The sequence below is a fragment of the Pseudophryne corroboree genome, chromosome 10 (genome assembly GCF_028390025.1).
Source record: "Pseudophryne corroboree isolate aPseCor3 chromosome 10, aPseCor3.hap2, whole genome shotgun sequence".
Classification (NCBI taxonomy): Eukaryota; Metazoa; Chordata; class Amphibia; order Anura; family Myobatrachidae; genus Pseudophryne; species Pseudophryne corroboree.
In genome coordinates, this window is record NC_086453.1 from 376,265,061 (window position 1) to 376,289,480 (window position 24,420).

Consider the following 24,420-nt stretch of genomic DNA (forward strand, 5'->3'; position numbering starts at 1 on the left):
GATAGCCCGGGCATTGATGATCTCATCAGGGCGAACAACTCAGTCGCATACATCAACAAAAATAAGGAGGGACTCGAAGTCGCATGGCCATGCGAGAAGTTGCTTGAATTCTCAATGGAGCCAAACATCACCAAGTGATATTGTCGGTGGTCTTCATTCCAGGAGTGGACAACTGGGAAGCAGATTATCTCAGTCGTTGGGATTTTCATCCAGGAGAATGGGCCTTACATCCAGGAGTTTTCCAGATTTTAGTCCAGCGGTGGGGTTACCCACAGGTGGATCTAATGGCATCTTGCCAAAATCATCAGACACCCAAGTATGTGTCCAGAACAAGAGATCCAAAGGCAGTGGCAGTGGATGCTGTCACAATAGCGTGGCCGTACAGCCTAGTGTATCTATTTCCACCGCTTCCGCTGCTTCCTCGGTTACTAAAGCGGATCAAAAGAGAATCCACGACCGTCATACTAGTAGCGCCTCATTGGCCTCGGAGAGCTTGGTTCTCGGATCTCCGGTCTTCTCGCAGACGATCCGTGGCCGCTTCCGCTACGTCCAGACCTTCTGCAACAGGGTCAGTTTCTTTACCTCGATTTAGCGCGGCTGTGTTTGACGGGGTGGCTGTTGAAAACCGCTCTCATTAAACGAGAGGGCATTCCAGAGTCGGTTATACCAACCATGTTACGTGCTAGGAAGCCAGTTACAGCAACTCTTTATCATAGAATTTGGCAAGCTTATATTGGTTGGTGTGAATCTCTGAAGTTTCTGACATCTTCTTTCAAGTTATCCCGTCTTTTGCTATTTTTACAGACTGGGTTAGATGGAGGACTACGTTTAGCGATACTTAAGGTGCAGGTCTCTGCTTTGTCCATTTTCTTTCACAAAAGTGCAAACTTTCCTGCAAGGTGTCCTCAGAGTTCAACCTCCATTTATACCACCTACAGCTCCATGGGACTTGAATCTAGTTTAGATTTTTTTGTAGTCCTCACTTTTAGATACCCTTGCAACAAGTGGAGGTTAAGTTTCTCACTTGGGAACTCCGTTTTTCTCTTAGCCTTACCCTTGGCAAGACGTGTTTCTGAATTAGGTGCGTTGTCATGCAAACCACCGTATCTGGTGTTTCATGATGATAGAGCGGAACTTCGGACGAATCCCGCTTTTCTACCAAAGGTAGTAACCTCTTTTAACATAAATCAGCCAATCGTAGTTCCTGAACCTTCTGAAGAAACAGGAACTCCAGCTTCTTTGGATGTGGTACGCGCGCTTCGCATTTATGTAGCTCGAACGTCAACAGTACGTAAAACAGATACATTGTTTGTTCTCTATGATGCAGTCAAGATAGTTTGGCCAGCTTCCAAACAGACCTTGGCTAGATGGATTAAGCTGACCATACGTCAGGCTTATCTTCATGCTAGGCTACAGCCGCCAGCATCTGTTTCAGCACATTCCACGCGTTCTGTGGGAACGTCATGGGCAGCAGGTCGTAGGGCTTCCACGACGCAACTTTGCCGGGCAGCTACATGGTCGTCAGTGCACACACGTTTGTGCGCTTTTACAAGTTTGATACGTTTGCGGCATCAGCAATCTAGCTTTGGCCGTCTAGTGTTACAGGTGCCAAACTGCTCTCCCGCCCAAGGGGGAAACTTTAGTACGTCCCAAGAGTACTCCAGTGACCCCTAGTGGATGAAAAAGAAAATAGGATTTTGGTACTTACCAGATAAATCCTTTTCCCATAGGGGGCACTGGACGCCCGCTCAGAGCAGTTTTTACCTGTCTTTTGGTAAGTTCAGTTTATCTTATAGAACACATTATTACCGGCTTGTTTGAATGTTAAGGTGATTGTTATCTGTTGTCGTGTCTACTTTCTAGTTGTTCGTTATCTTATAATGTTATATGTAATTGTCCATTGTTCATCCTCTATTTCACTCCTGTACAGCTCGGCAAAAAACACTGAGGCATCTTGGGAGTATGGAGGGGGAGGAGGGTTACTAATTTAAATATTTAAATGTGCCTATCCTTGCTAACACCCCGTTCATATCCCAAGAGTACTCCAGTGCCCCCTGTGGATTGAAAGAGAAGGATTTATCTGATAAGTCAGTGGTTCCCAAACTGTGTGATTAACTGTGGATTGGTGGTCAAGAACCAATTCAAATATTTATGGTTAATATAATAGGCAAAACCAGTGCTGGTGTCTTCCAATCATAAATTATGTGACAAGCAGAAGTGAATCCTGTCCCTCACCACATAACTGAACCTAAGGATGACATATAAACACATTTTACTTAATTTAATATTTTTCTTCATAATATCTCAATATGAAACTTTTGGCCCAGGGGTGCCATGAAAAAAATCAGATACTCTAGTGCAGGGGTGGCCAACCAGTCAGAGGCAAAGAGCCAGAGAAGATCCGAAGTAAAGGGCAAGAGCAACTATTAGGCGCGCGCACAAAAATGGGGGCGTGGCCTATATTTCACAAAGCCACACCCCATTTTTGTGCGCGCACCTTTCGGTATGACATTTGTAGGAGTATGACCTTGTGTCATAGCCCCGTTTTTAGTCATGTTGTACAGTGCCACATACATATAATGCCCCAGTACAGTGCCACATACATATAATGCCCCAGTACAGTGCCACATACATATAATGCCCCAGTACAGTGCCACATACATATAATGCCCCAGTACAGTGCCACATACATATAATGCCCCAGTACAGTGCCACATACATATAATGCCCCAGTACAGTGCCACATACATATAATGCCCCAGTACAGTGCCACATACATATAATGCCCCAGTACAGTGCCGCATACATATAAAAATGCCAAAAAATGGCTGCCTCCACACTGCCAGATACAAATAACCCCCCCACAGTGCCAGATACACACATGTCCACAGTGCCAGATAAATATATGCCCCCAGTTCCAGACACACATGCCCCCACAGTGCCAGCTATGCCCCCAGTGCCAGATACACATGCCCCCACAGTGCCAGCTATGCCCCCAGTGCCAGATACACATGCCCCCACAGTGCCAGCTATGCCCCCAGTGCCAGATACACATGCCCCCACAGTGCCAGCTATGCCCACATTGCCAGATACACATGCCCCCACAGTGCCAGCTATGCCCACATTGCCAGATACACATGCCCCCACAGTGCCAGCTATGCCCCCAGTGCCAGATACACATGCCCTCACAGTGCCAGCTATGCCCCCAGTGCCAGATACACATGTCCCCACAGTGCCAGATACACATGCCCGCACAGTGCCAGCTATGCCCCCAGTGCCAGATACACATGCCCCAACAGTACCAGATATGCCCCCAGTGCCAGATACACATGCCCGCACAGTGCCAGCTATGCCTCCAGTGCCAGATACACATGCCCGCACAGTGCCAGCTATGCCCCCAGTGCCAGATACACATGCCCCCACAGTGCCAGATATGCCCCCAGTGCCAGATACACATGCCCGCACAGTGCCAGCTATGCCCCCAGTGCCAGATACACATACCCCAACAGTGCCAGCTATGCCCCCAGTGCCAGATACACATGCCCCCACAGTGCCAGCTATGCCCCCAGTGCCAGATACACATGCCCCCACAGTGCCAGCTATGCCCCCAGTGCCAGATACACATGCCCCCACAGTGCCAGCTATACCCCCAGTGCCAGATACACATGCCCCCACAGTACCAGCTATGCCCCCAGTGCCAGATACACATGCCCCCACAGTGCCAGCTATGCCCCCAGTGCCAGATACACATGCCCCCACAGTGCCAGCTATGCCCCCAGTGCCAGATACACATGCCCCCACAGTGCCAGCTATGCCCCCAGTGCCAGATCCACATGCCCCCACAGTGCCAGCTATGCCCCCAGTGCAGATCCACTTGCCCCCACAGTGCCAGGTATGCCCCCACAGTGCCAGCTATGCCCCCAGTGCAGATCCACATGTCCCCACAGTGCCAGCTATGCCCCCAGTGCAGATCCACATGTCCCCACAGTGCCAGCTATGCCCCCAGTGCAGATCCACATGTCCCCACAGTGCTCCCCCCCCCCCCCCCCCCAAGTGCTGCTCACTGTTGTGCTGCTGCTGGGAGGGGAGGAGAGCGCAGCGCGCGCCTCTCCTGTTCCTCTGACTCCGGTGGCGGTGTCTAACTTAAATTCAGCACCGGCCCGTGAGCCAATCAGAGCTCGCTGTCCGGCAGCCAATCAGGAGCTTAGCTGCCGGACCGCGAGCTCTGATTGGCTCATGGGCAGGCACCGAATTGAAGATAGACACCGCCGCAGGAGTCAGAGGGGCAGGAGAGGCGCGCGCTGCGCTCTGCTCCCCTCTCCTCACACGCCGGAGAGACCTTAGATAACACACAGCAACTTCTAAGCCTTAGAAGTTGCTGTGTGTCAGGCAGCGGTGGCCGGGAGCGGATCGAGCCGCATGCGGAGGATGAAAGAGCCGCGGGTTGGCCACCGCTGCTCTAGGGCGCCGTGACTCAAAAATGTTTGGGAACCACTGTGATGAGTACCAAAATTCTATCTAGCTAGCTAGCTATACCCACACCCCAGTGGTCTGATAATGTATCCTACACTTATATAATGTTATCACTACATGCATTTATATATGTGTGCTTATATATTCCATATGGAACAAATGTCAGTTATTACATAACAATACTACATGCAATGTACATTGGGAAAGTACCTACAATCTATGCAGGAATGTCTAAGCTGGACATTAGATCAGTGGAAGATGGACGTCTGCGGGTGGGTGCGTCTGATGCGGGGGGATATATGCAGGAGGGTGGTTGCGCCTGGTTTGGAGGGGATAAATGCGGAGGGAGGGTGCGCCTGGTGCGCAGGCTTTGGGGAGAGAGTGCGTCATTACTGTTTCGTGTAACGAAGGTACATACACACGGTGAGATTTTGACTGTGCGATTTCCCTTGAACTCCCCAAGAGCTCAGAAGCCCCGATATTCTCTATACACACGGTGACATTTTGGCTATGGCACACTTTGAATTAGATAGTCAAGATTGGCTTGTCTGCACAGTCTTTTTCTTGCGATACCGATCCCGCAGGACCGCGCATCGGTGTCGCAATCTGTGTACACACGGTGCGCTTTGCACGAACTTGAGTTTCGTAACTTGACTTACGATTTTGACTATATTGTCAAAATCGTAAGTTTACATTGCACCGTATCTGCACCTTTAGTTGCGGCATGATATAAATGGGGGGGGGGGGGTTCCAATACAGCTGTGTGTAAATGTTGTGGCTGCGACTGTCCCAGAGAGATATAATACAGACGTCAGATAACATACAAATGTATTTTCCAAGCATCTGTTATTATGAGTAATGTGAGAAGCCTTTCTACTAACTAATTGTCTTTCCTATGACAGATTCTAGATTCCAGAATCCAGCATAATTGCAGAAAACACGCCGGTAAGATTGCGCTAACATTTCATTCCACTTAAAACACTTGCAGCATTGGTGGATATTGGTGTGCAAGTAGCTGGTTGCTATCGGTTACAACAGTGGTACCCAAACTTTCTTTGAATCTTGGCACCCTAGAGTATCAGAATGTTTTTCTCTGCACCCCTAGTCCAAAAGTTTCTTATTGGTAATTTCTGAAAAACATTAATTAAGCAAAGACTGTTTATTATGTCACCTTTAGGGTCAGATACGTGGCGAGGGACAGGATTCGCTTCTGTTCGTCCACATTTTATAATGGGAAGCCACAAGCGCTGGTTTTGCCTATTACATTGACCATAAATAATTTTAATTGGTCTGGGGGCCACCAACCCAGGGCAACCCTGCGTGTACACCTGGACACCCCAGGGTGTCACGGCACATAGTTTGGGAACCACTGGATTTCAGCACTTTCTTGAATTGTGAAACAATTTACACAAGTTTGATCTATGAATTGTGTACGATATACAAATTCCTTGCAATAGTGTGATAGGAGCTTCATGTTCTTGCTTTGTTCTGATGGAGGACTGTGCCCCACCACTATCGCTGTCTGTGGCTTCCTGCTACCTCCATTCTCCTCACATCATGTCACTGCCCCTGTCACATGCAGCCCTGTCCTCACTGATACATCACTCATCTCCTGATATACTCTGTGCTGCTGGGAACTCTGCTCCTCCCACTATATAACTCTCAGTCTGTGGCTTCCTGCTGCCTCTATTCCCCTCCTCACATCATGTCACTGCCCCTGTCACATGCAGCCCTGTCCTCACTGACACATCACTCATCTCCTGATATACTCTGTGCTGCTGGGGACCCTGCTCCTCCCACTATATAACTCTCATTCTGTGGCTTCCTGCTGCCTCCATTCCCCTCCTCACATCATGTCACTGCCCCTGTCACATGCAGCCCTGTCCTCACTGATACATCACTCATCTCCTGATATACTCTGTGCTGCTGGGGACCCTGCTCCTCCCACTATATAACTCTCAGTCTGTGGCTTCCTGCTGCCTCCATTCCCCTCCTCACATCATGTCACTGCCCCTGTCACATGCAGCTCTGTCCTCACTGATACATCACTCATCTCCTGATATACTCTGTGCTGCTGGGGACCCTTCTCCTCCCACTATATAACTCTGTCTGTGACTTCCTGCTGCCTCCATTCCCCTCCTCACATCATGTCACTGCCCCTGTCACATGCAGCCCTGTCCTCACTGACACATCACTCATCTCCTGATATACTCTGTGCTGCTGGGGACCCTGCTCCTCCCACTATATAACTCTCAGTCTGTGGCTTCCTGCTGCCTCCATTCCACTCCTCACATCATGTCACTGCCCCTGTCACATGCAGCCTGTCCTCACTGACACATCACTCATCTCCTGATATACTCTGTGCTGCTGGGGGAACCTGCTCCTCCCACTATATAACTCTCAGTCTGTGGCCTCCTGCTGCCACCATTCCCCTCCTCACATCATGTCACTGCCCCTGTCACATGCAGCCCTGTCCTCACTGACACATCACTCATCTCCTGATATACTCTGTGCTGCTGGGGACCCTGTATAACTCTCAGTCTGTGGCTTCCTGCTGCCGCCATTCCCCTCCTCACATCATGTCACTGCCCCTGTCACATGCAGCCCTGTCCTCACTGACACATCACTCATCTCCTGATATACTCTGTGCTGCTGGGGGAACCTGCTCCTCCCACTATATAACTCTCAGTCTGTGGCCTCCTGCTGCCACCATTCCCCTCCTCACATCATGTCACTGCCCCTGTCACATGCAGCCCTGTCCTCATCTCCTGATATACTCTGTGCTGCTGGGGACCCTGCTCCTCCCACTATATAACTCTGTCTGTGACTTCCTGCTGTCTCCATTCCCCTCCTCACATAATGTCACTGCCTCTGTCCCATGCAGCACTCCCAGGTCATAACCAAGTACATTGGGATGAGCAGGAGATGAATACTATGTAGACAAGTGATTGGACTTTCTCTGACGTCCTAGTGGATGCTGGGAACTCCGTAAGGACCATGGGGAATAGACGGGCTCCGCAGGAGACTGGGCACTCTAAAGAAAAGATTAGGTACTATATCTGGTGTGCACTGGCTCCTCCCTCAATGCCCCTCCTCCAGACCTCAGTTAGAATCTGTGCCCGGCCAGAGCTGGGTGCTCCTAGTGGGCTCTCCTGAGCTTACTAGTAAAGAAAGTATTTATTAGTTTTTTATTTTCAGTGAGCTTCTGCTGGCAACAGACTCACTGCTACGTGGGACTAAGGGGAGAGAAGCAAACCTACCTGCTTGCAGCTAGTTTGTGCTTCTTGGGCTACTGGACACATTAGCTCCAGAGGGTTCGAACACAGGCACCTGTCCTCGATCGTCCGTTCCCGGAGCCGCGCCGCCGTCCCCCTTGCAGAGCCAGAAGAACAGAAGCTTGAAGACGACGAAATCGGCGGCTGAAGACTCCTGTCTTCATTAAGGTAGCGCACAGCACCGCAGCTGTGCGCCATTGCTCCCAGCACACTTACACACTCCGGTCACTGTAGGGTGCAGGGCGCTGGGGGGGGGGGAGGGCGCCCTGGGCTGCAATTGAAGTACCTTTGGCATAAAAACATACATATATACAGTCTAGCACTGTATATATGTAAAAAACCCCGCCATTTTTTTACATGGAAAGCGGGACAGAAGCCCGCCACTGAGGGGGCGGGGCCTTCTTCCTCAGCACACCAGCGCCATTTTCCCTTCACAGCTCCGCTGGAAGCAGCTACCCAGGCTCTCCCCTGCAGTATCCAGGTACAAGACGGGTTAAAAAGAGAGGGGGGGCACATAAATTTAGGCGCAAAACAATACAAAAAAAGCAGCTATTGGGTAAATCACTTATTAGCAGTGAAAATCCCTGTGTTATATAGCGCTGTGGTGTGTGCTGGCATACTCTCTCTCTGTCTCCCCAAAGGACTTTGTGGGGTCCTGTCCTCAGTCTGAGCATTCCCTGTGTGTGTGCGGTGTGTCGGTACGGCTGTGTCGACATGTTTGATGAGGAGGGTTACGTGGAGGCGGAGCAAGGGCAGATAAGTGTGGTATCGCCCCCGTCGGGGCCGACACCTGCTTGGATGGATATGTGGAAGGTCTTAAATGACAATGTAAACTCCTTACATAAAAGGTTTGATGACGCTGCAGCCTTCGGACAGCCGGGGTCTCAACCCGCACCTGCCCAGGCGACTCAGAAACCGTCAGGGGTTTATAAACGCCCTCTATCTCAGATGGTTGACACAGATGCCGACACGGAGTCCGACTCCAGTGTCGACGATGATGAGGCACATTTACAGTCTAAAATGACCAAGGTCATCCGATACATGATTATTGCAATGAAAGATGTATTACACATTTCTGAGATTAACCCTGTTAATACCAAGAGGGTTTATATGTTTGGGGAGAAAAAGCAGCCAGTGACTTTTCCCCCATCTGATGAATTAAATGAATTGTGTGAAGAAGCGTGGAGTTCCCCTGATAAGAAATTAGTGATTTCTAAGAGGTTACTGATGGCGTACCCTTTCCCGCCAACGGACAGGTTACGTTGGGAAACATCCCCTAGGGTGGACAAGGCGCTCACACGCTTATCTGAAAAGGTGGCCCTGCCGTCTCAGGATACGGCCGCCCTAAAGGAGCCTGCGGATAGAAAGCAGGAAGCTATCCTGAAGTCAGTGTATACACACTCTGGTACTCTACTGAGACCTGCTGTTGCTTCAGCCTGGATGTGTAGTGCTGTAGCAGCATGGACAGATACTCTGTCAGACGACATAGATTCCCTCGACAGAGATACTGTTTTGCTAACCCTGGGCCATATCAAAGACGTCGTCTTATATATGCGGGATGCTCAGAGGGACATTTGCCTGCTGGGCTCTAGAATTAATGCTATGTCCATTTCTACCAGGAGGGTCTTATGGACTCGGCAATGGACAGGAGATGCTGATTCTAAAAAACACATGGAGGTTTTGCCTTATAAGGTTGAGGATTTGTTTGGGGACGGTCTGTCGGACCTCGTGTCTACAGCGACAGCTAGAAAATCGACTTTCTTGCCTCAGGTTTCCTCACAGCCTAAGAAAGCACCGTATTATCAAATGCAGTCCTTTCGTTCCCAAAAAGGCAAGAGGGTCAGGGGTCATCCTTCCTTGCCAGATGCAGGGGTAGAGGTAAGAAGCTGCACCATGCAGCCAGTTCCCTGGAACAAAAGTCCTCCCCTGCTTCCACTAAGTCCACCGCATGACATTGGGGCTCCACAGGCGGAGCCAGGTGCGGTGGGGGCGCGTCTCCGAAACTTCAGCAACCAGTGGGTTCGCTCACAGGTGGATCTCTGGGCTATACAAATTGTATCTCAGGGATACAAGCTGGAATTCGAAGCGACTCCCCCCCCCCGCCGTTACCTCAAATCAGCCTTGCCAGCTTCCCTCATGGAAAGGGAGGTAGTACTGGCGGCAATTCCAAGCTGTACCTCCAGCAAGTGATTGTCAGGGTCCCCCTCCTTCAACAGGGAAGGGGTTACTATTCCACAATGTTTGTGGTACCGAAACCGGACGGTTCGGTGAGACCCATTCTGAATTTAAAATCCTTGAACACTTATATAAAGAAATTCAAGTTCAAAATGCTATAAAAAAACGAAAAAACTGGGACTGCGCAAATCAATCTGATGTGGATATTTATTTTTACATAAAATTACTTTCTACACATATACACATACATATTTAGATACCGGCCAGCATCACATAAAAAATACTACATAAAATATAATTAGTATAATACTAAAATATATTTTATATATATATTTCCACTCTAAATCAAATGGCTGATATAATCTCCATTCATACACTTTTAAGAACTTCTTTAGAGACCTCTCCGACAAATTTGGCAATATCACTAAGATGAATATAGTCAGAATTTAAAATGTCCAGTACCCTTTGGTCAATTTCACATCACCATGTGGGATTCTTTTTCCTTAAGGTGTTAATATTTCATCCAATATGAAATATAAGTTCAAAATGGAATCGCTCAGAGCGGTTATTGCAAGCCTGGAAGAGGGGGATGCTTACTTGCATGTCCCCATTTACCCACCTCACCAGGAGTACCTCAGATTTGTGGTACAGGACTGTCATTACCAATTCCAGACGTTGCCGTTTGGCCTGTCCACGGCACCGAGAATATTTACCAAGGTAATGGCCGAAATGATGATACTCCTTCGGCAGAAGGGAGTTATAATTATCCTGTACTTGGACGATCTCCTCATAAAGGCGAGGTCCAGGGAGCAGTTGTTGATCAGCGTAGCACTCTCTCAGGAAGTGTTGCAACAGCACGGCTGGATTCTGAATGTTCCAAAGTCGCAGCTGATTCCTACGACGCGTCTGCTTTTCCTGGGCATGATTCTGGACACAGAACTGAAGGTGTTTCTCCCGGTGGAGAAGGCCCAGGAATTAGCATCTCTGGTCAGGGACCTCCTGAAACCAAAACAGGTATCGGTGCATCACTGCACGCGAGTCCTGGGAAAGATGGTGGCTTCATACGAAGCCATTCCCTTCGGCAGGTTCCATGCGAGGATCTTTCAGTGGGATCTGTTGGACAAGTGGTCCGGATCGCATCTTCTGATGCATCGGCTGATCACCCTGTCCCCAAGGGCCAGGGTGTCTCTTCTGTGGTGGCTGCAGAGTGCTCACCTTCTCGAGGGCCGCAGGTTCGGCATACAGGACTGGGTCCTGGTGACCACGGATGCAAGCCTCCGAGGATGGGGGGCAGTCACTCAGGGAAAAAACTTCCAAGGGCTGTGGTCAAGTCTGGAGACTTCTCTCCACATAAATATACTGGAACTAAGGGCCATTTACAACGCCCTGAGTCAAGCAGAGACCCTGCTTCGAAACCGACCAGTGCTGATTCAGTCAGACAACATCGCGGCGGTCGCCCATGTAAACCGCCAGGGCGGCACAAGAAGCAGGATGGCAATGGCGGAAGCCACAAAGATTCTTCGATGGGCGGAGAATCACGTGCAAGCACTGTCAGCAGTGTTCATTCCGGGAGTGGACAACTGGGAAGCAGACTTCCTCAGCAGACACGACCTCCACCCGGGAGAGTGGGGACTTCATCAAGAAGTCTTCCAACTGATTGCAAACCGATGGGAACTGCCACAGGTGGACATGATGGCGTCCCGCCTCAACAAAAAGCTAAAAAGATATTGCGCCAGGTCAAGGAACCCTCAGGCGGTAGCTGTGGACGCCCTAGTGACACCGTGGGTGTACCAGTCGGTATATGTGTTTCCTCCTCTTCCTCTCATACCAAAAGTACTGAGAATAGTAAGAAAGAGAGGAATAAGAACAATACTCATTGTTCCGGTTTGGCCAAGAAGGACTTGGTACCCGGAACTACAAGAAATGCGCACAGAGGACCCATGGCCTCTGCCTCTCAGACAGGACCTGCTGCAACAAGGGCCCTGTCTGTTCCAAGACTTACCGCGGCTGTGTTTGACGGCATGGCGGTTGAACGCCGGATCCTAGCGAAAAAGGCATTCCGGATGAAGTTATTCCTACGCTGATAAAGGCTAGGAAAGACGTGACCGCTAAACATTATCACCGTATATGGCGGAAGTATGTTGCTTGGTGTGAGGCCAGGAAGGCCCCTACAGAGGAATTCCAACTGGGTCGTTTCCTGCACTTCCTACAGTCAGGGGTGACTATGGGCCTAAAATTGGGGTCCATAAAGGTCCAGATTTCGGCCCTATCCATTTTCTTTCAAAAAGAACTGGCTTCACTGCCTGAGGTTCAAACATTTGTTAAGGGAGTGCTGCATATTCAGCCTCCTTTTGTGCCACCAGTGGCGCCCTGGGATCTTAACGTGGTGTTGGATTTCCTGAAATCCCACTGGTTTGAGCCACTTAAGACCGTGGAACTAAAGTATCTCATGTGGAAAGTGGTCATGCTGTTGGCCTTAGCATCGGCTAGGCGTGTGTCGGAATTGGCGGCTTTGTCATGTAAAAGCCCATATCTGATCTTCCATGTGGACAGGGCAGAATTGAGGACTCGTCCTCAATTTCTCCCAAAGGTGGTGTCATCATTTCATTTGAACCAACCTATTGTGGTGCCTGCGGCTACTCGGGACTTGGAGGGCTTTGAAAATATATGTTCCAGAACGGCTGGAGTCAGGAAGACTGACTCGCTGTTTATCTTGCATGCACCCAACAAACTGGGTGCTCCTGCTTCAAAGCAAACTATTGCTCGCTGGATCTGTAGCACGATTCAGCAGGCTCATTCTGCGGCTGGATTGCCGCATCCAAAATCGGTGAAGGCCGATTCCACAAGGAAGGTGGGCTCTTCTTGGGCGGCTGCCCGAGGGGTCTCGGCTTTACAACTTTGGCGAGCAGCTACTTGGTCGGGTTCAAACACATTTGCAAACTTCTACAAGTTTGATACCCTGGCTGAGGAGGACCTTGTGTTTGCTCATTCGGTGCTGCAGAGTCATCCGCACTCTCCCGCCCGTTTGGGAGCTTTGGTATAATCCCCATGGTCCTTACGGAGTTCCCAGCATCCACTAGGACGTCAGAGAAAATAAGAATTTACTCACCGGTATTTCTATTTCTCGTAGTCCGTAGTGGATGCTGGGCGCCCGTCCCAAGTGCGGATTTTCTGCTATAAATGTATATAGTTATTGCTTAACTAAGGGTTATTGTTATGAGCCATCCGTTGAGTGAGGCTCAGTTGTTGTTCATACTGTTAACTGGGTAAGGTTATCACAAGTTGTACGGTGTGATTGGTGTGGCTGGTATGAGTCTTACCCTGGATACAAAATTTCCTTTCCTTGTAATGTCAGCTCTTCCGGGCACAGTTTCCCTAACTGAGGTCTGGAGGAGGGGCATAGAGGGAGGAGCCAGTGCACACCAGATAGTACCTAATCTTTTCTTTAGAGTGCCCAGTCTCCTGCGGAGCCTGTCTATTCCCCATGGTCCTTACGGAGTTCCCAGCATCCACTACGGACTACGAGAAATAGAATTACCGGTGAGTAAATTCTTATTTTTTCGTATTGTAGCTCTGGAGCTTAGGCTGTTTCAGTAGAATAAATATTAGTGCAGTCATTGTATCATAATTCCTTTTGCAACAAATCACTTGAACAAATGGTAGCATTAAACATTACAGTATTCTGCCAGTCGGTTCTTATATGAAGGTATCAGTTCACACTTGCCTAGTACTGACGTTAAGGGTGTATAGATCTGATCACACTACAGTAACACTTGTACAACACGATTACATTACATTACTAGTCCCTTTAGGTGAATCTGTACCTTTTGCCAAATCTTCATCTGTTGGTGCACATTTGTTTTATAGTTTCCCCTGGGTCTATTGATGAGGCTATTTAATAGGAATGGAGAATTATTGAATTATGTTTTAGATTCAGTTTGAAATCGTTTGCTTCCATCCAGGTTACAATAACGTTGTTCTAGGATGTTAAATAGATGTTATCCCAGAAAAGTTAAGGGGAGTGATTCTGCGGACCCACTACATAAGTGTCGCTGACAGCAGCCGGGGTCTGTACAATGGCTTAGGGATGTGAGTTTGGATATCTCCTGACCTAGCGATACACCGATATGAATACCTCTGCTGAGTACACCTCCGGGGGCCTTTAAATCTAGCTTGGTGCTGACGCTTAGTAGCTGAGTGTCGGTGATGGTAAAAGTCCTGCCTTTAATAATGCAACGCTGTTCTGTATAACGGGCAGGGACTACCTCCCAGCATACACAGATATACTGTATAGTCACTGGAGGGGGTAATTACAGGGGAGGTCCTTCCATTGCTCTGTAAAAGCTGCTCTTCAGGTGTGGGGTCAGAGTGCTGCAGTTACCTGTGAAGGGTCCAACGTCAGAATAAGGCTCCCTCACACATAGATGCAGGACTGTGCTGCTGTGACAGGTCCTCTGCTGCAGTCCGTCTCTGAGGGGAATCCCCTCCCTCCTGTCAGTGTTCTGCTCAGGCCCGCTCACCTGCCGTCTGGGTCTGCTTCTGAATCTACCCTTTTTTTCTCATACGTCCTAGAGGATGCTGGGGATGCTTCAAGAACCATGGGGTATAGACGGGATCCACAGGAGACATGGGCACACTATAAGACTTTGAATGGGTGTGAACTGGCTCCTCCCTCTATGCCCCTCCTCCAGACTCCAGTTAGATTCTGTGCCCAGTGAGACTGGATGCACACTGAGGAGCTCTTCTGAGTTTCTCTGAAAAAGTCTTTATTTAGGTTTTTTATTTTCAGGGAGACCTGCTGGCTACAGGCTCCCTGCATCGTGGGAGTGAGGGGAGAGATGTCAGACCTACTTCTTCTGAGTTCAAGGGCTCTGCTTCTTAGGCTACTGGACACCATTCGCTCCAGAGGGTTCGATCACTTGGTACGCCTAGCTGCTTGTTCCCGGAGCCGCGCCGTCACCCCCCTCACAAAAGCCAGAAGAAAGAAGCCGGGTGAGTATGTGAAGATCAGAAGACTTCAGTGACGGCAGAAGACTGCGTTTGAGGTACCGCGCAGCGGTCGCGCTGCACGCCATGCTCCCACACTGGTCACGGCACTGCGGGGTGCGGGGCGCAGGGGGGGGCGCCCTGGGCAGCATGAGGGGCCTCAATTAGCACTGGCAAAGAGTATGACAATGCCTATTTTATACCTTGTATAAAACACTCTAAAAGGTTAAAGAACACAGTACGCAATTGGCGTATGGAATACCGTATGAGTACGCCCTTAGCGTAGCGGACGCTGTATCGGAAGCGAGCCGCTCGAGCGACACAAACGCTCGCGAGAATACGCTGTTGGTATCGGGCACACTATAGGTGAGCGACTACCGTAATGCTACGCTATCAGTGTAGCGGACGCTCGAGACCACGAGGAGATCACGAGCGGCGCAGACGCTCACAGAGTTAAACCTTTAAAACAATACCATAAACAATGTACTTATACTGTAAACCCTAGTGCAGTGATAAGGTGTAAATGCAACACAGTGTAACCTTGTTAGTTAGAAAGCTGTATGAGCGATTCTTACGCTCTGAGAACCCCCCTAGCAATATAATAAACACTCAAATACCGGTCTAAGGGTCTAACGCCTTTTAAGGAAATGAATGAACGTTCAATTGCAAAAGAATAATACAATACAAGTTATACACTACCAAGATAACATAAAATACCTAACCGAATCACTACACATAAAATACAATAAAGATACAATTACATTTAAGGGGGGAAGGAGAGAGAGAATGGCTTATAACATTAAATAAGAGACAATATGGTTGCAGAGAAACTTACGCACAAGGGGAAACAATCGCATGCGCCTTTCTGGATATCCAGCTCCCGATTATCAGCAATGAGAACCGTTGAAGAGAGTAGAGAGCTGGCCCAGATCGGCTTGTCTTTATATACACTTACACACAGTACAGTACAATGGTCCCTACATTCTTATTGTTCATTGGACACAGGAATTCGTCTTCGCATTATAACAAAAGGTCATAGGTTGGTTCATACAGGTGGGCTGTGACTATTTCAAACTGCTCAGGTGGGAGGGAAACTGGGTTTCCCGCCGCATGGGTAATAAAGTGCAAATATAGTAAATGTCCATAAACTTCTTATGTCCATAACTATACGCACGAGCGATTAATCCGCTTCAAACCAACACCGGAATATTGCTAATTATATTCTCTTCCGATGGATACTAAACACCACTGTGTAACCCCTGTCTGACCCTTCGTATCAAACAAAGAGGGATCTCTTTGTCCCTGAACATACTACATTAACTAAACTTTCAGATTCTATCAAAGGGACCATAATCTACAAAATACATTATATGACTAAAATATGTTACGATTGAGTCGCCCGCTAGACGAACATAAACTCTACCGTAAATGCGCATACCGCGCGCCTGCGGGTGCACGCAACTGAGAGTATGCGCACGCACGGGAGGGCTCATGCACATGCAGCAGGCACTCGCATGAGGTGCATATATGGCAGCGTGTAGCGTGATATTTTTCTGACTTTGACAGTCCACCCTTTGGCAGTCACCAATAACTGCCACTTCCTAAAACATTTCAAAAAGAGAAAAATATATGTCATGTGTAAATACATTTCTATGGTTGGGTAGGGGAGGAGAGGAGAAGGTAGGAAAAGGGTATGACCTAGTGAGATAGCAGAAGCATGTGTGTATGTATCCATGTTTGGGGGGTCATGTATCATCGTGCCGTACGTGTTTTAAATCAAGCTTCGAGGTATTGCGAAGTATACATTTGAATTCCTTCTTATCCCGTATTAAGGGTCTGTGGATGGGCTGTCAAACTTTACCGAGCTCTTTTCGGCTTTTGGTTGCAACAAAATGGGGGAGCACATTTTAGTTGATGATACATGAATAGGGGGATATGTGAGTGCTGATATCTGTGCCTATATTCCCTATCGACTGTGTGTGTCATTACCTGAAGGTTGTAGAGATGAAGATAAGAAGCAATTATGGTAAATGCAGTGATAAACTATGTGAGTTTAATATACATTTGCCGATTGAGGTCTTGTCTTGTGTCTTGTCTTGTCTTGTCTCGATGTACATGTTGACTGTAGTCTCCTTAGGCTTTTGCCAACAATGCAAGCAAAGCTTTATCAATGTCCATAGACTTACAAAAAGTGTTGGGCTAGCGTAAAATTTAAAGTACTAGGGATATGGGGGTCTATGGCATAGTCCATCAGTTGTCTGTGTAAAAGGTTGTCAAATTCTTCTTCCAAGCGGATGTCTTTGTACCTTGGAGGAAAACAAAGGAGAAACGGGTGAAAGAAACGGACCGTGGAATCACATTTTCATCACAACATTGTCTCTATCGTTGGGTCATAAACCAAATCAGTCGTTGTTATTACAGTATCTTCACTTCTTAAACTCATCACTCGGGCGCTACGTTTACACTTTGTTAAAACCCAAACGCATCTAAATATCAGACCGACCAATATGATGACACCCAGAGTACACAAAAGAAATTTTCCTACATCCATGATAATTCCTTGAGTCCATTCTCCTAAACCAGAGAACCAATTTTGTGGGTTCAACCATGACACCCAACTGGTCAGCTCATTACCCACAGCGGCAAGGGTGAGATTGTGTTTCCTTCGGAACTCCCATTTTAATTGCAAAATGTCATCCATCTTTTTGTCTATGACCTCGGCTGGGTCCTCGGTGCTGTTTGTAATATAAGTGCAGCACTTTATTCCATACTGAGTCGCTAGGGTAACACAATACCCGCCTGTCACAGCTGTGAGATAATTGAGAATCATCCTATGCTGAACCTGTTCTGTTTTATAAGCTTGGAGCTCCCTTCCGGTATACCTGAATGTGTCATCATACATTTCAGTGATATTGTCTAATAAATTTGCAAGCGCAGATATATATTTATAATTTATCACTCCTCTGGCGGTACGAGTGATATCTAACGCGATTAGGAATTGAATCCCGGTGGATTCATGGATCAGGTCAGAGGCCGGATGCTCTGTTCTTTCTATTAGGTGCCGTTTAACGATTGCTCGTAATGAGTGTGAGTATAAGGAGCTTGGGCACTGCGGTGAATATCCTTCATTTTAGTGTGGGATACAGTCATTACCTCAGGCAGTATTTTTCCAATATAACATAACCCTTCTGAGTTTGGGGCAAGCCACTTATACGCCTTCCTCCCGCATATGAAATAGTCATCATCGGGGAGAACATATGGGACGGAGTAGGACATTACCATATTACACATTTTCCATATGAAATCTCCTAACCCTAATTCTCCCATCTGTTTAGTACACGTATCAGTTTGTACGATATGTGCACAGTATCCTGGTGATACCTCTCCAACTCTCATGATCCTACTTCCGAGGGTATACCTATATCAGAAATATTTTCCGCTACCGGCTATGTGGCGTATAAGTTCTGTGTCTGTAGGCATTCTATCGGCTCTGTATGAAAAGGTCATGGTTTGGTTATTCCATGACACTTCCCAATTTCCCGGCTTTCGGGGATTGGAAATGTTAAAACATACTAGGGATCTATCCACATGATATTGGTGGAGCTTCAAACTAGGAGGACTGGAGATATTAAACCTCCTGTCCACCGGCCTCCCACCACTTAGCTCAAGTACCTCTCCTATAGTTAAAGGGAATGGTACTAATCCTGATTTGCTATGGCCTTGAGGTACTTGAGAGCATACCCAACAGTCTGTTTGGTTTAACACCTTACCCACTAATGAGTGATAGTCACCCAATGGATGCCGGTCCATGTTAATGTTAAAACTGGACTGACATTTCTTGATATACCCATCCTCAACTAAGTTATCACAGAGTCTGCAGATACATTTCTCTTCAGCTAACAATCCTTCACAATGTCTATAAATCGCATGGCTGCTGGATCGTTTCCGGTACTCGCCTTTGCTCGGTGATTGTGCTGCTATTGGAAATTTACACCTCCGTCTTAGTCATCAGAAACCCTTCTGGATCCTTTCTCGACCTCACTGGTACTCTCACCGAAACAGACTGCTCTGGTCAACATCAGGGTCAACAGGAAAATCCATATCACAGTCTCTTGGGGTAAGTCCATCTTACAGGAGGAGAAAAGGAGAAATTTGTAATGGGGGTACAGAAAAACAGTTTGAGGGGGAGAGAAACTTGTTACGATAATTAGTTCTCTAGTCTTGTTGTTCTTCTTGTTCTGCTGTCATCTCAAAGGTGCTGTCTCTCAGTCTTCCAAACATTCTGGTGATACAATATTTCTTCTAGCTCAGCGCTCTTTCTATAAGGAGAATAAATCTTGCATTACCATTTGTCCAACTAATGTGTGACATACCATCTTTAAAACATGAAAACATGGGTGAGAAGAGAGAAAACAAAAAAAAAACAAAAGAGAGAGAGAACAATTTATATATATATATATATATATATATATATATATATATATATATATATATTACATAAACCAACAATAAACAGGAAAAAAAACATTTTTCAAACATTTTAAAACATTGTCAGATCTGCCGTTCATCATCAGGCTGTCATATCTACATGTCCAATGGTATCCTTGCGCAGTCCCTCCCACCAGCACCTCCATACTCCACCCTTTGTATCTGGCCAGGATACATTGATGCGGGTAGGTCATGCTGGGGTTTGGTAGACTTCTGCAAAGACCAAGTAGCTATGCAATGTTTGAGTCCTGCTGATGACCGTCGGAGATGGGGAAAAAGAAAACATTTCACAGATGCATTACAAATTTTACCCGGTCATTCCTGTGTTTTCAGGGAATGACCTCCCAATTTATTAACCGTTACCTCAGGCTTACCATCAGTCCTAATGATCACCTTTCCTGACTACATATCATGGGTGTGGCCCAAACTCCTTCCTATGTGATCCCTGATTATAATTTGGTGTGTCATAACTTTGCTCATATTCATGTCTAGGGGGTCTGACTTTATGTGGGCTGTTGCAGTTGCTGGCATAATGCCCTTCTCTTTTACAAAGATAACAAGCCCTGGGCTTCTTCCAAGTGCCAGTGACCTGAGGTCTTGGTTGATTTGATGCCTCCTCAAACGCTTGGATGCTCATCACCATCAACCGCTTTCCCTGTACTTCCCTGACTCCTTGGATACCATGGTTATGTTGTTGTCTAGGGGGTTGATATGACTTTTGTATATTTCTTGATCTACAATCTCTTGCAAAATGTCCCTCTTTGTGACAATGGTAACAAACTACCACATTTGAATTTCTCACAGGATTTTGGGTCTTAAGCTGGTGTGGCTTTTTGGTTAGAGCCTATATACTTACAGCCATCAGCTTATTACTCCGTGACTCCCTGTGTCTGGTGATGTTCTGATCATGATCAATAACGGCCTCTCTTAATGTAGCCACCGAGATATTTCTCCAGTTTGGGTTGGTGGTCTGTACCCTTGTTCTCAACACCTCCTTTAAACCATTCATTAATAACTTAACCGCTACTTCTTTATGCTGTGCATTTGTTTTGATGTCTGTGATCCCAGTGTCTCTAGCCATTACTTGCAGTGCTCGATTGAAGTAGTCAGAAGTACTTTCCCTTTCTCCTTGTCTTATGGAGAGGATTTTGTTCCACTTGGCAATGGCTGGGAAATATACTCCTAACTGCTGGTTGATCTGCTTAATACATTCCTGATTGTTTTCCTCCGTACGAGGTACCTCTGTGTTTAATTTACAATCAGCAATAAATTTCGCAGGGTCAACACTGGAGGGCAAACATGCCCTCAGCACTGTCCGCCAATCTTTGTTGGTGGGTTCTGTGGAGTTTCCTAATTCTTTAATAAATCTCTGACATGCAACTAACTCTTCCCTGGGATCAGGGAATTCAGACATAATTGCTCTCAATTCCATCCGGGACCAGGGACGGCGCATTGCACTGTCCTTGGCGGGAATGATTCCCTGATCGTCAGTCTTCCCATTGGGGACTGTGATCACCCTGACAGGACTGAATTCAATTACATCACCTTGTGTTGGTTCTACAATATGAGGTACATTTGTTTGTGCGTGATATATAACACCGTACGTACCTGTGGACACGACCTCACCTGACCCTCCGTTAGGGGGTTTGATTACTGCCTTTACCGATTTGGTCGTGTCCACCTGGATGTCTTGTAGGATGGCTTCTGGAAGAGGTACCAACATCGTGCTGGGCTCACTTTCTTGTTTGTAATCCTGAGGGAAGTTTAACATGGGGTGCAACTTGCATGGGTTAATAGTTGTACATTTAACAGTATTACAATTATCATCGTTACGTTTATTACAATTAGTCTTATCTATAATACAGTTGCTAAGTGCATTTTTATCGTACACCATTGCGCCATTCTCTGCAACCATAATCCTCTCCATTGCCATGTCTCTCTTCCCAAGATGAGAGTCAGATATGTAAGTTAAATTTCTTTGCATTTCACTTTCCTGTTGCCACAATTTTAAATCATCATAATGTCTAGTACGCCTTTTTGAAGACTTAATCAGACAAACTCTTCTCCTGAAATTCTGTAACACTTCTGGATTAAAACCACCTACCCGGGGAAACTTTTCCCCGTCATGCACAGTCATCCTTTCCCATTCATTGCATAATATTTCTGTGTGATGACCATCTTGGTCTGATTTCTCACACATTACCTTGCCGACCTGATTGATCGGTTTCAAATCAACCTGAACCTGGGTTGATCGCCCCTTACCTGAACAAGTGGCCCCCATCTCTGCAGGCGTTGCTTTCACTACCTCTGACTTCCAATCAGGGTCTCCGGCAACCCTCACAGAAAACCAAAATGTCCGGGGTAAGGCTGCGGTGGGGGTTTTGCCTCGAGGTCCGCCCACTTAACTCCGCCCACGTTGGCCAGTACTGCAATCACTGTTCCCAGAGCTGCTGTACCCAACCTAGGGCCCCTATGAACCTTTATTTACTGGGGCGTGTTGGACCTTCCAGTCCCCAGCAAGTATCGGTTGTTGGAATGTCCCCGAGTGATCAGGCTACTTCCCTTTAAAATAAAAAAATTACACAAATCACGTTAACAATGTGCAAGTAGCGTTCTTCTGAATTCAAGACACGCTAATGCACACAATCACATGCGGTACAATCGTATCTGCACATAAGCAACTAATCTTATGTGCGGAACGATCAGTGGAATCGAAAATTTCTGCTGCGAATTCCTTCAGCAATGAGCTTCTTTGGCCTATATGGGTCTCGCACCAACCCTCTTCGGTTGTGCTTCTCTACTTCTAGTCTGCTGTACCTGGACCTCCTGTTCTGTGACCTCCTGGTCTGTGACCTCCTGGTCTGTTATGTACAGCAGACTGTACTGCTCATTAATGTGTCGAGTCTAACAAGGGACGCCTCCCAAGCCACCCCACGATATCACTCTCGCTGATGTATCTCTTTCTACTGGCCTATGGTTCCCACCTCCGTAATAAAAGAGAAATCGTGTGTACACGCCCGCCCAGTTCATGACGTCAGTACCCGACGGATCGGGCAGTGTGTATGCTGAACACACTGCTCGATCCGTCCGTAGATATCTGCAGATCAGTTGATCTGCAGATATATCTATTAGTGTGTACCCACCTTAGGAACCAGACATGGGGGAAATCCATGGAAGATGCTTTGTCACAGGTCCAGACCCCTTTGGGGTTGCAGAAACGTGCATTTGCCCAGATAGTAGATACAGATACCGACACGGACTCGGATTCCAGTGTCGACTATAGTGATGCCAGATTATATCCAAAACTGGCTAAGAGTATTCAGTACATGATTGTGGCGATAAGACGTTTTACATATCACTGAGGACCCTGCTGTTCCTGATACTAGAGTCTGTATGTTTAAAGGAAAGAAACCTGAGGTAACGTTTCCTCCCTCTCATGAACTGAATGGGCTTTTTGAAAAAGCTTGGGAAAATCCTGACAAAAAGATACATGTTCCCAAAAGAATTCCAGTGGCATATCCGTTCCCCTCTGGGGACGGGGACTGCTGGGAGTCAATTCCCACGGTAGACAAAGCTTTATCGCGTCTATCCAAAAAGGTGGCGCTTCCGTCCCCTGATACGGCAGCCCTAAAGGATCCTGCGGATCGTAAGCAGGAAAATACCCTGAAAGCCATTTATGTCACTACAGGGTCGCTACTCAGGCCCTCTGTTGCTGCGGCATGGGTGAGTAGCGCTATTGAAAAGTGGGCGAAAAACTTGTCCTCTGAGGTAGATACCCTGGACAGGGATAGCGTGCTTTTGACATTGGGTCACATCAAGGACGCTGCAGCATATTTAAAAGAAGCTGTAAGGCAGGCCTGGCCAACCTGTGGCTCTCCAGATGTTGTGAAACTACACATCCCAGCATGCCCTGCCACAGTTTTAGCCTTCCCTAATAGCAAAACTGTAGCAAAGCATGATGGGACTTGTAGTTTTACAACAGCTGGAGAGCCACAGGTTGGCCAGGCCTGCTGTAAGGGATATTGGCCTTTTGGGATCTAGGGCCAATGCCATGGCAGTCTCAGCTAGGAGAGCATTGTGGATTCATCAATGGAATGCTGATGCTGACTCTAAGGCGGTGATGGAGTCTTTACCGTTTAACGGTAAGGTCTTGTTTGGTGACGGCCTCACTGACCTAGTCTCTACGGCTACCGCGGGTAAGTTTTCTTTTTTACCTTATGTTCCTGCACAGCAGCAGAAATCGCCTCTCTATCAGATGCAGTCCTTTCGGCCCAACAAAGGACGTGGGTCCTCCTTCCTTGCTGCGAGGGGGAGAGGTAGGGGAAAAAGGTCACAGGATGTGGCAAGTTCCCAAGAGCAGAAGTCCTCTCCGGCTTCTACCAAATCCACCGCATGACGCTGGGGCTCCGCTGCGGGAATCCGCACTAGTGGGGGCACGTCTCAAACTCTTCAGTCAGGTCTGGGAGCACTCGGACCTGGATCCTTGGATAGTAGATAGAGTAAGCCAGGGTTACAAGTTAGAGTTTCAAGACGTGCCCCCTCACCGATTTTTCAAATCGGCCTTGCCAGCTTCTCTTCCAGAAGTTGTGTCAAAATCAAGTGATTGTCATGGTACCCCCGTCTCAACAGGGGGAAGGTTTTCAAGCCTGTTCATGGTCCCGAAGCCGGATGGCTCAGTCAGACCGATTCTAAACCTCAAATCCCTCAAATTCAAGTTCAAGAGGGAGTCTCTACGAGCAGTGATCTCCAGTCTGGAGGAGGGGGATTTTATGGTGTCGGTCGACATAAAGGATGCCTACTTACATGTCCCCATATATCCTCCGCATCAGGCTTACCTGAGATTTGCTGTGCAGGATTGTCATTACCAATTTCAGACGTTGCCGTTTGGTCTGTCCACGGCTCCGAGGATTTTCATCAAAGTAATGGCGGAAATGATGGTTCTCCTGCGCAAGCAGGGAATCACAATTATCCCGTACTTGGACGATCTCATAAAGGCGAGGTCCAAGGAGCAATTGTTGAAGAA

The 24,420-nt window shown here is 47.5% G+C and overlaps 1 protein-coding gene across 1 annotated transcript in view; it reads left to right on the forward strand.

Annotated features, from left to right (window-relative positions):
* The window catches only part of LOC134966780 (ATP-dependent RNA helicase DDX25-like), a 103,186-nt gene that overhangs the window by 16,351 nt on the left and 62,415 nt on the right, over positions 1–24,420 (forward strand). Inside the window, exon 2 of the mRNA XM_063943788.1 lies at positions 5,376–5,418. Coding sequence (XP_063799858.1) covers positions 5,376–5,418 — 43 coding nt within the window. The remainder of the gene's footprint in view (positions 1–5,375; positions 5,419–24,420) is intronic.